Source organism: Brachyhypopomus gauderio, chromosome 8 (genome assembly GCF_052324685.1).
Source record: "Brachyhypopomus gauderio isolate BG-103 chromosome 8, BGAUD_0.2, whole genome shotgun sequence".
Classification (NCBI taxonomy): Eukaryota; Metazoa; Chordata; class Actinopteri; order Gymnotiformes; family Hypopomidae; genus Brachyhypopomus; species Brachyhypopomus gauderio.
The window spans coordinates 22,484,164-22,496,668 of record NC_135218.1 but is presented as its reverse complement, the minus strand read 5'-3'; the positions used below and the strand labels follow the sequence as shown (position 1 = coordinate 22,496,668).

Sequence of the window (12,505 nt, the reverse complement as noted above, 5' to 3'; positions counted from 1 at the left end):
ATTATTTTGTTATTATACTTTGGAGGTTTTATCTGGATTCTTATCTCATATTCTCAAATCTTCTTTAGGCGATGCTGGAGCACCTGTACTGGCAAAATCCTGAGGGGACTGAGGAAGATTTGTGTGTAGTTGAGGTCAAGGCATGTCCTGCCACCAGTTCCTCCCTCATTCCTCAGGACTTTCTGACAGCTACTCCTGTCCCTGTCGTAGTAGCTGTTGAAACTCTCGAGAGCAGTGCACCCACCCAGCCAGGTGCAGTGACAACAGTCACAGAATGCACTGCTAATGGCGCCTTTCTCGCAGATGGTCAAGGTTCTACGCTGATCCAACCCCCTGATGCTATCAGTAGAGACACAGCAGCCAACAACACAATTGACAGCTCAAATAAAATAACAGACAATGTCATAACAGTGAAGCCTAATGTTACCTTTGTGAGTGACTACACTACCATGGAGCTGTTTCAGCAGATCACCAAATCTGTAGTTCAGGGTCCTACTAGCCTAGCAGGCAGCATAGACACACTTCCTTCAAATCCAGGACAGGACTACATTCGCCAGGCACTTGGTTACACGGAGAACCAGCAACATTGGAGGAGTCCACAGTAACGGGAGACCACTGCACCATGGTGCTGAACTTCATGAAATATATTCTGCATTCATACTACAAAATCCACTTTCCAAGTTTGTGAGAACAATATATTCATATAGTATTTATATTCTTATGTTATAGAAAAAAATTAATTTACTTTAAGTATTTAAGGTTATCTCTTTATGTTTGGTAAATTCTAAATCAATTAGATGTACAGTTTGCTTTCAAAAATAGACAAAATATATCACACTTCACAAAACGGGTATAATTCAGAAAGTTTGATGTAATTCAGTTAATAGGATTTTAATGTTAGTTCCCATCCTCATACACACATCGTTTAAACAAATCACAAAATCAAACAAAAATGGTAATATAAAAAAATAAATAACATTCAGAAGGTTGTTAATGTTCACTAACTTCACTAATGTAGTTTACCATACATAACAAATTAAAATCCCACACTTCTGCAAATGTGGTGGTACAGCTCAATCATTAACACTTTTTGTACAGAAATATAAGGAAATGTACCATTCATATTATGCCTACTAGTTTACACAAAAATATCTTTTTTAAAATACAACTAAAAACTGAGCACTTACAAGGTTTTTAGTGAGATTTTTTTAGACAACAGGAATAGTTATGTATTTCTCTTCCTTAATTACACTTAACATTTTGTATAGTAAAAAGTATCTTTTTCCAGGCACTTTTTTACATGCTGTGTGTTCACCAATATTTCCCTTGAAGTCTCTTTGTTGTGAAGGTGAAACTATATATTGGAGAGCATTTCTCGGACATATAAAGAAAATGTTATATATGTGAAACAGAAACATTCACATTTTGGGGAAAAGTAAACTGTAACTGTGTGGCAGGGGCACTTAACTCTACCCTGGTTTAAATAAAATTGTTGTTTAATTTAGAATGAGGAGATACAGGCAAGTGGGTGAGTGTAGTCCATATATAACTCAGGCATGAAAACTCGGGAGTGAAGAAGTTCAGAAAAAAAAAATGTAAATAAGTCTGAAGGCATCCTCACCAGTGAGAATTTTTGAGATTTGAGATGAAAATAAAACATTCTGGTGCACATGACAGACTACAGGAAATAAGGTGGCTCAAGCAAATAAAAAGAATCTAGAAATAAGGTACTGATAATCTTTATAAGCATTGCCCAATTACACACACACAACATGGTCAACAAACATACTAAAAATCCTGCCAAAGTTTGACTTTACCAACAACTAGTTAGCAATTCTGATAGCTTAATGCATAAGGCTTTAGCTGGATGCTTCTTCTACAGGATTTTGTTCCCCTTGAATTGCCTCTTATTCAAATGTTCTGTTCCACCTTTAATCTCAAATTTTTACAGAAAGTAAAAGTAAAGAAAGTATTTAAGAAAGCTGTTCTTAATGATTTGCCTGGTTAAATAAAGGTTAAATAAAAATAAAATAAAGTGTAGCTGTTTTTAACTGTCTAAACTAGGGCTGCCACAAACGATTATTTATATGGTCGACTAATCACAGATAAATTTTTATGATTAGTCGATTAATCGGATCATATGTTAATTGAATATAAAACGTACAGCTTATCGCACTAGAATGCAGCTGCTATTATATAACCATCATTAAATTTCAGCTATATGCTAACTGAAAATAAAAACAATTTATATCATAGTTCATTAAACCTTTAATGAAATATGCAGCTTGTTGCAACAAACAATTTTTTTAAATATTCACACACGAATAGGCCTCTTGGCCTCAATAGGCAAAAAGGAGCCCAAAAGGTCCTTTAGAACTAAAAGTGAAAATAAGCTTTCAGTGGCAAAAAACTTTTGGGCATACTTAAAACAATGTGCAATCAACTTGTGATTCAAGTGAGGCACTAAAGGCCCAAAAGGATCAAAATAAATTGTATTGGAAAAAGGATTCACATCACAGAACAAAATCAAATGCAGATATTACCTTTCTGTGTGTTTGTGTGGTCTTTCATGTAAGCAATACTTTTCAGTCAATGTCAGTATTTGACCAGTAGATGGAGGCCAAGTACTACCATACTAATATCTCAGTAATCTCAGTAATCAAATTTTGGTGAATTAAAAGGTTCATTTCTGGTCAGGCAGTGCACTTTTTGTTATGAGATGTAAATGCAATGTTATAGAACGCATGTATCTGAATCATACAAGACCCATTACTTGTCTGTATTCTGCATAACAGGATTGCAGCATAAGTTTTTATGCTTTCTTAGGTTTGTTGGTACTGTATCGCCCTTGACAGGCCAATTTGGACCAAACTTGGCAAACCTCACCAGGGCTTCAGTCTATAAAAGGCTTTCAAATTGGGAGTTGATCACTTATATGATTTATGAGTTATAGCAATATAGGTCATATATGGCATGGCCACAATGATATAATGGGAAAATGGACCAATCAGAAAAGTAATTTTTACATCCAGTCTACAGATTATGCTCATACCAATTTTGCCATAATTGGATCAAATTCCTAGGACTAGTTCGAAAAGAGCTATTTTCAAACAATTGATGAATGTGACAAAAGCATGCATTTTTGTAATAGGACTTGTAATAGCAAAGTTGTCAGGTGTACTGCAAGGAATAAAATGAATCAAGTTGCATGTTCCTAAGTGAAAATTTGGAAGAGTTATGCATAATTTTCACAAATAGCGCCACCTAGTGGCCAAATGTTTTGAAACTGCACAGCATGACACAGTCCTGAGATATGCACAGTGGTGAGGTTTCATCTTGATTGGCCAATGGTAAGTCTGTCAAATGGCAAATTAATTAAAATTAATTGGCTCATGGCGGCCATGTTTTTTGAGTGATGATGTCATCATTGTGGGCCTTGATACTACTTGGGCCCCTGATGATGCATGTAAAGTTTTGGCTTGATGTGACTAACATGGAAAAAACTGTTTCTCAGAAACCATTATAGCGTCCCCTATTGGACAATTGTGGCCAGCTTTGACCTGTGACCTTGAAGTCATGTGCCCTATCAGCTGATCAAGTTTCATGAAGATTGGTCAAAGCATTGCTGAGATATAGCTGCCGAAGTAAATTTGGCCATGCCTCGGAGCTATTGATTGACATGTGACAACCAGACTGTATGGAAATGTCAAAGTTTTTAAGCAATCTTGATAACGAGATTCATCTGAATCTTTTGACACCAAGATTGTGATGATCAGATGAAAAACCAGGGACTAGTATAAAAAAGTAGGTTTTGCATGTTATGCAAATTAGCAAATAAATCGAAGTGGGCGGAGCTTAAGGCGTTTATACTTGCCGCGTCACATTCTTTGCAGTGTTGTCCAAAATGATATGTGGTAGTATAAAGAAACACCCCTCAAAAACAGGGGAAGAAACATTTACCTGACAAAAATAAATGTTGCATTGTGTTCCAGGTTTGAAAAGTGCTGGAATTTAGGCTAAAGGACACTGACTGTTAGTACGCAACATGCATTTTACTACAGTTTTATTAGTTTAATGTAGTGTTCTGAGTGTCAGCCTCAAAGATATTGTGTTGTGTTTGTACAAGTTAAAAAATGTGCAAGAATAAATAAATCAGACATGTTGTCTTGGATTTATCTTTGTGTGTTTAAATTATTGCAATATGTTGATAAAACCTTTACAATTATAATATCTTTATAAATGTACTCTGCTTTCATGCCAGCAGACCGGAGTAGCTCGTTTTGAATCGAGAATCATTTTTTTAATCGGAAAAGAATCGTTTTTGAATGGAATCGTTGGGATCTGAAAGAATTGGGAAAAACTCAAATCGTGACCCCAAAAATTGATTCTGAATCGAATCATGGGATTCCCCAAAGATTTACAGCCCTAGCTATAATGCCTGCTCTCCCTGAATTCAGTGTAACTTAAACATTTAAATAAAAATAACGTTTCTGTAATTCAGTGTTCACAGTTAAATATTGCAGCTGACATTCTTAAATACATACAAAGAACAAGACATATAATGCCATCATTTACAAACAAAATATTAAGAAAGAAAAAGTCTCAAAGGGTGTCAGTGCCAAACGGTGCAACCAGGGCTTAATTTGAGCCAGATCCTGCTGGAACAGGATCCAGGAACTCTAATTTTGAAGCGTGCGTTCGGGGAACTGTCTGTCTCGATCCGGCAACATTTTATACCACTAGTGTAACAATTTGCGTTCGCATTGCATTTTGAAATAAACCTGAAGACTGGCTGCTTTGATGTGGATGGTGCTGCTTCTGGTTCCTCTGGTATCTTCCTTTACTCCTCTCCATCATCTTTGGACTGATCCTCATGTGACTGTGCAAACTGGATCACATACTCCTTTGCCTGTTTCAGTAGTTGTTTGCAATTTGGCACACACAGTCTTTCACTTTGAAGAGTTGCGAAATCATGTTGAACGTGCTTGACTAGCGCGTTGGGCAGTCATTTACAACAACACCTCCGGCATGGTGTGTTTAAATGCTGCAACCATGTTGCTCCCATTGTCTGTTATTACTGTGAAGATTTTCTCATTTGGTAGGCCCAATTCTTGCATACATTTATCCACACATGCTTTAATTGAATGTGCAGTATGTGGGTGGGCTATTTGTTCAAGGGCAAACAATATGGTGTTCTGGTTTACTTTGTTCAACACAAAAGTAGCATGAACTTATAGCCAGGAATGACGCAGCGAGCCCTGTTTTTGTCCACAGGTCAATGCCAACAATAGCAGCCAGATTTTTTTTCAAAATTTTTTAACTTCACCTTCATAATATTTCTCCATCAGATTGCTTACTTTATTTTTCTTTGGAATGATCAGCTCTCTATCTATTGTTTCCACCATAAGAACAAAGTCCTCATCTTCAACTGTAGTAGGCCTAACTGGTAATCCAGTACACCCAATACATTTGGCTATAGCCTCCTCTTTCATCTGTTGTTCTTTAGAGTCACTTTTGTACTTTGAAGCTCTTAAAAGAGCTGCTGAAATATTCTGCTGGGATGCTGTCACATTCTTTGCATTCTGTGGTCCACTGTTGTCATCTGAGGGCCTCCGTAACTGCAAAGTAAATGTGACACATTTTGTCAATTGTGATTTTTTTCACCGCAAATCGAAATCGCTTTTTACCCATGTGTGCAATTACAACACACACACATAAGTGACTACTAGGGGGCTGTGGTGCATACATGCCCAGAGCGGTGGGCAGCCGCCCGGCACCCAGGGAGCAGTTGGGGTTAGGTGCCTTGCTCAAGGGCTCCTCAACTATGGCCTCAGGCCTGGGAATCGAACCCACGACCCTTCGGTCACAAGACCAGTTCCCTAACCACCAAACCATGACTGGCAGTCAACGGGAATGGCTGACGTCAGAAATTGAGACACCTTTCTCACACACAGATCTGGTAATGTTGAGCTGAGCCACAGGCCCCGCCTTTCTCTGGCTGAATCTAGGCCTGGGTGTGTCTCCCAGCCAGGAAGCAACAGACTGTCCTGTCCCAGGTGACAATGATTTAATGATTAGCCTGAAGGTTTCACTCACAATTTCACTCACAAGGCAACAAGCAATGTTTGTGGAGAAATGCTGGGGACAGTGGCGTGCACACATAGACACCAGGTGGTGCTAAAGCACCACCAACTCTGCCCTTTATCAACGAAAGTGCCCTTTTGAAACTTCGGGTTTTTATTTATTTATTTTTATCATTTTACTGAGGTCGGTTTGAAATGATCTTTTGAAAACCTGAACCATTAAAAACAAAGCCCTGAAATGAGCCACCACCTCGCACACGCCCGACCTCTCTTTTCCTTTAACACCAGATGCGCAGTTTAGTTCAGCGAGTGGATGGAAGCGTTTTCAGCACAGCACACACGGTCACAGATAGATTTCTTCTCCCGTGCCCCACCAGCCAGGTTACATACACATCAAGTAAAATCGTACCGTTTGCCCTCTAAGCCCAACGTGAAATCATTTTCTTGTGCAGTAAAATGTCTCATACAGCACCAAACTACTAAGCATTTTTAGACGACTGGTCACCTGATAAACTAGTCACTCTAGCCCAAATCAATGATAGATAACGTGAGGACGACCACATACAAATAATTAAGGTAGAGTTTGAAAATCTATGTGCTAAGCTGAACGTACTGCTGTATAGGTTTTGTTAGGCAACATAAATTAACATATTCATTTGTGAAAGAAGAAACGGGAAGTTCTCCATTACCTGTGAAAAATGCCCATCTGCATTCATGTAATGACAACACTCAGTAGCCTATAACTCCTTCTCCTACTTTTTGGTCTTTTTACTGTCTTAATTGTAGGCCTATATTGATTTAAATTGTAAAATATATGCAACATGGCCTGCAGACAGTGGAGGGTAAACAGAAGTTAACTGAAGGACATGACTGTATATAGTTAATATTGGATATGAATTATATCAGTTGGCTGTGTGACTTTTGTCCATTGAAAACTCACGTTTAGAGAATGTTACAAATAAAAGTCAAATTTCATTCAACATGTGCTTGTAGTTTTTTTTATTTGCGCTAAAAAGTGCCCTTCAAATCCCCCCCCCGAGCACTTGCCCCCCCAAAATGTCTGTGCACGCCACTGGCTGGGGAAATGGACACTGTGGGATTAAGAGACTTGGTTCAAAAGGAAGAAGGAGCCGGTGAGCTAGAAATTGTTTTAAAAGCCTTTTGATTAATTTTGATAAGTGCTGTTTCAATCAGATTAAATGTCTACGACTAAAATCATGATATTTAAAATAATGTATGGTGTAATTGAGATATTTATTGATTGATTAAGATGAGTACTGTGTGTTTTAAAAATTGCTGATGAATAAACTTGCTAAATGGGAATTTATAAAATGCTAGAAATGTAAGGTTAAAAAATAACGTTGGACAGCATTTTAAATATATTTGATTTGGGTATTTAATTTTGGTCATAGTTAATTTCGGGTTATTGTGTTATGTTTAAATTTCGGTTTGTGCTTTCTTGTTTGTGCTTAAGGTTTTTCACCTGCTACTATTGTGATCTTGACAACCTTCAAATAAAAGAGGAAAGGAAAGAGTTAATTCTTGGTCATTGAGTGAAGTCCAGTTCAAATTCTTCTGAAGCAAGTCGCCCTTTCAAGTGGGGGAAACCTGCAGTTTAAACCTAAAAAATAGGAAGCACTTGGCAGGTAAAGAAGCCCCCACCCTATGAGAAAGAAGTGAGGTTTAAGGAAATCTATCCTCAGCTCCCAGTGATCAGTCAAGAAGGCGTCTATCATGTCAGAGATGAAGATGATAATATAATAGAAACTGGACAAGCGGAGACAACAACTATCAAGATCAAGTTCTAAAAGTAAGAAGAAAATGGTAAGTCTGGAAACTAAGGGTAAACTGAAGATTAAGAAGATGGAATCTGAAAATGATGAAAGTGACCTGGAGGAAATCAGGGGTGGATATGACCTTGAGGTCAGAAGAATGCTGGAAAGAGTGGAAAGGAAGAGAAACAGAACGTGGAGGAAAGAAGATTCAGAAGATGAAAGTTCAAGTGAAAGTGAGAATGGAGACCGTGGCAGTGGAGATCTTGAGTGCAAGAATTCTTCATCTTCAAGAAGATCTTGTCCGGGCAGCATTTAGTTCTGGGACGAAAGAAGACAAGAGGAGAGCCTCAAGGGAGGTTGAGAGACAAGGCTCCCTAAAATCACAAGTGAGATATGCATTACGCTCAAGAAAAGTGAAGCGACCTGACGAGATGTGTCCAGTCATCATTAAAGGGCAGGGTATGGAGTACAAGCCTTGGCAGAATACTGATATGTCAGATATATTTGAGAAGTTGCCTACTCTAAGATGGAGCACATCCATGGATTTCAAAGTTGGAAGAGATCATGGTGGGGATGCAGCCTGCCATAGCAGACATTAAGAGACTTTTGGCTAATCTCCTAGGGGTTCCCGAGTTGTTTTCTGCAAATAAAGGACGAGTGTGGGGAGTGCTGAGAGATACATACCCGACAAATATACATCCTGATAATATTCTCATTGAGCCACTGGGACAGGAAGAGAACCCAAGGGCCTATGTGTCAAGAGCACATCAGGGGTGGAGGAATGCCACAGGACATGATCCAGATTTGAATCAAATGGGGCAGTCAATCGTGAGACCAAAAATACAGAAGGGGCTGCCATTACCAGTAAGAAGCAAACTAGTAGAAGTAGTTGGTCTTGGAAGCATGACTAATGCTGTTTATACAGATCATATAGCCCATCAAGTGGAGCTATACAAGAAGAAAGACCATGACCAGAAAGAACAAGATCAACTTTATCAAATACAACTGGTGGATAACAACAAGAAGGAGAAGAAGCAGGCTCTGGTTATACAAAGTCAGCCTCCAATTAATCAACCACAGTCACAGCAGCAACCAAACCAGGTTCAAACTCAAGTGCTCCAGCCATCACCAGGGGGGTTTCTGTTGTTTCATACCCTCAGCCAGGGTACAGTCAAGTGCAGGCCTGGAGAGGAAGAGGTCAAGGAAACTTTGGAAGAGGAGGAAGGTTTAATCTGAATTCTCAACAGTCTTCAGACGTATGCTATAATTGTGGGCAGTTTGGCCACTTTGCCCGTGAGTGCAACAGACCAGGAGGAAACTTCAGAGGAAATTTTAGAGGAGGATTCAGGGGCGAGTCAAGGCCATTTAGGGGACCAGTGAACCCTTATAGGGGTCCAGAATTAGGATTCTAGAGGTGCCCAGAGAATCTGAAAGGGGGGGTGCCAGCTGGTAGCATCAGGGCTGGAGAGAGATCCAACAAAAGAAGTGAAAGTAAATAATTGACCATTGGAAATGATGGTGGATATCGGAGGTGCTTTCACCTGTATTCAACCTGAAGATGCTATACATCTCCCCATGTCTGGTCAATGGATTAGGACAATCGGGTTTGAGGGAATGAAACAGCTGATTCCTCTCACGGAACTAATTGAGCTTTGCTATAAAAATTTGAAGACAAAAATACCTATACTGGTTTCGGATCATATGCCTATTGCACTCCTGGGAAGAGATGCTTTGTGTAGATTGAACTGCACAATAAAGTGTACTCCAGACTTCTTCAGTATTTTGGATTACAAACCTTAGTGCAGATTTTTTAGAGCCTGCTAATCTGTGGGAAAAGTTTATTGTAGCCAACATGCCTGATGCAAAGCTTCAAGAATATCCATTTCACTGTACGCTCAAGTATTTCAAGAATGCTGCTCAATCAAACTCAGAAGAATGGTTGAGTCGTTTGTGCTGCATCATTTAGGGACCACAAGGAGCAGCGATGAAAATAGATAAAGATGAATATTTGCAGGAAGAATTTGAAGTAGAGAAGAGTGTGCCACATGTAACACTGTTGGTGTCTGAAGAATATGAGCAGAAGCATGTAGGAGAAATGATGGCAGAAGCAGAGAAAGCTGTCTTTGTACCCCTCAAGAAAATCCTGTTATCTGGAGGAGTGAGGATCAGTGATTTATTAAGATTATCATCACTGCTCAAGGACACGGACAGCCACAAGCTGGACAGATGACACATGAGTCAATTTGTAGTGCTCAATTGGACTCAAACTCCAAAAGAGAGGAAATGCTGCAACAGGTTCCATAGTGTCTGTGGTCTCAGCATAGTACTGATATTGGATTTGTGAAGTCAGCCCAACCAGTGAAAGTTGAGCTCTGATCAGGAGCGAGACCTCCTTGGAAGAATCAGTATCCACTGAAAGAAGAGGCAATTCTAGGAATTGGACCACAAATTGAAGAACTTTTGAAAGCAGGAGTTTTGAAGATAACACAGAACCCTCAGAATAATACGCCTTTGCTGCCTGTGAAGAAGCCGGATGGTTCTAACCCTAGCTGATTATCCAGCAGAAGTGCCAGATCCACATACTTTGTTAGCTCCCTCCAGATGCTAGGTGTTTTACAGTTTTAGATCTATGTGGTGCATTTTTTAGTGTTCCACTTAGTGGAGAGAGTCTAGGTTTGTTTGGGTTCACATATAATGGGCAGTTCTATGAGTATAAGAGATTACCACAGGGTTTTAAACATAGTCCTCTATTAAAAATATAAGTGTTAAAGCAGTGGTTCCCAAAGTGGGGGGCGCGCCCCCTAGGTGGGGCGCGGAGCTTGAAAGTAAAACGTGCACATGTGTCAATTTAGGGATGCACCGATTCCGATATTAATATCTGAAAAAATTCTAGATCGGGTATCGGGGACAATGTGACCGATCCATAAAAACAGATCTATTCAGTCTAATTCTATGCTTGTATTGCTTGCTTTTTGGTGTTAGTTCAACCTTAATACTCGCGCTGGTGGTATTCCACTTAGTCCGTTTATTTGCTGGTTTACCAAAATAAACCTGGGCTCCAGCCAGGGGCGATTTTAGGATCTGGTCTTTAGGGGTGCTCAGCCCCCAGTGCTCACAGAGGCACAATACCAAAGTATTGCGCAGGTGCAGAGCAAGTTTTTTGCATAATATAATATTTAAAAAATGTGTTGAGCCAGGGGGTGCTAAGCAACTTCACGGTGGTGCTCTAGCACCACTAAAAATACCCTAGCCTCGCCCCTGGCTCCAGCAATACTTCATTGTTCATACATGAACTGGTGAGTTGTCCAAAGCTCATTTAATGCATTACTTACAGAAATAAAATAAAGAGCAGTGGTCTGACTCGGTCTACGGCAGAAAGCTAAATAAAACAACAATATTCCATACGCGCGCTCAACTCGCTCCCTTAAAGAGACAGTACACATATTTCTGGCCGTTACATGCTTTGTGCTCTGCGTGATGTCTGCGCTTGCAAACTAGCTGCATATGCACGGACGTAATTTGGGGGGGGGGGGGGGGGGGGGACGGGGGGCACATGTCCCCCCCACTTTTTCAAAAGCCGGCTTTGGTCCCCCCCAGTTTTTACAGTTAAAACCAAATATTTAAATAGCGACGAATCTATGTCCCCCCACTTTTGAAATCAAAATTACGTCCATGTGCATATGTATTGCTGTTTCTCTTATTTCATCTCCTTATTTATTTTAAATTATATTTAGAATTTAGAATATTTTTTTCATGTTTGACCGAAGTTGTGAACCTATTGTTTTTGTAAGTTTTCAACACATCCCTAGGGGCGCAAAAATATTCTCATCTACTAAAGGGGGGCACGGCAGAAAAAGTTTGGGAACCACTGTGTTAACACTAGAAGTCCCTGAAATTTCAACCACCCCCCTGAAGTCCCAAAAGAGGGTCCAAAGAACCTTAGTCCAAACTGACACCTCTGGTGGCTCCAATTAACATCCATTCATTTGCAAAAGTGCCCATTGCCTGAGGAATCAGCAGGGGGGAGAAGAGCTGAACTTGCCTCCAGTGTTATGTAAATGAGGCGTGTGTCAGGTATGGGTGGTTGCTGCTGAAAGCTTGCACCTCCTTGGCTGCCATATGAGACTGTGCAAGATCTCTTGCAAGAAGTCTCCTCATCTACAGAACCATATGTTTGAGATTTGATTTGTGAAAGGTTGAAATAATGTGAAATTGACACAAACATAATATTTGAATTATAATGGCATATAAGTGGCATATTGATTAGTCAAAATGGCTCTGATATTTTTAACCTTATTTTAAGTAGTTTTGTCTTTTGAAAAACTGCTAATAGGTAAAAACGTTTTTACATAAATGTATACAAAAAACCCTCAGCTACTTGAAATAGAATAATATTATTGAGCAATTTTAACTTCAAGATCAAGATTTCGCATGTGTGTCTCTTCCAAATACAGCCATAACCTGCAAACAAAAATAGGAAATTTAGGAAATCTTACCAAAAGAGATATCACTACTACAGATTTTCACTACTCTCTGAAAACTAACAATGTGTTGTGTGTGACGTTTGTGACCCTAGGCTTGAAAATTGCTTCATATGGGCTTTTCAAACTTTTTTTTTGGCCCACCTCCACCCTTTCACCTTTGGAG

General features: G+C 39.5%; 1 protein-coding gene across 7 annotated transcripts in view; it reads left to right on the top strand.

The window, feature by feature from the left end:
* The window catches only part of LOC143521961 (interleukin-31 receptor subunit alpha), a 66,021-nt gene extending 61,846 nt beyond the window's left edge, over nucleotides 1–4,175 (top strand). For 6 of the 7 annotated variants that reach the window (XM_077015525.1, XM_077015524.1, XM_077015526.1 and 3 more), the window contains one exon: nucleotides 69–4,175. In XM_077015525.1, coding sequence (XP_076871640.1) covers nucleotides 69–605 — 537 coding nt within the window. In that variant the 3' untranslated portion in view covers nucleotides 606–4,175. The remainder of the gene's footprint in view (nucleotides 1–68) is intronic. The other variant, XR_013132884.1, reaches the window with a different exon arrangement.
* The last annotated feature ends 8,330 nt before the right edge of the window (nucleotides 4,176–12,505 follow it).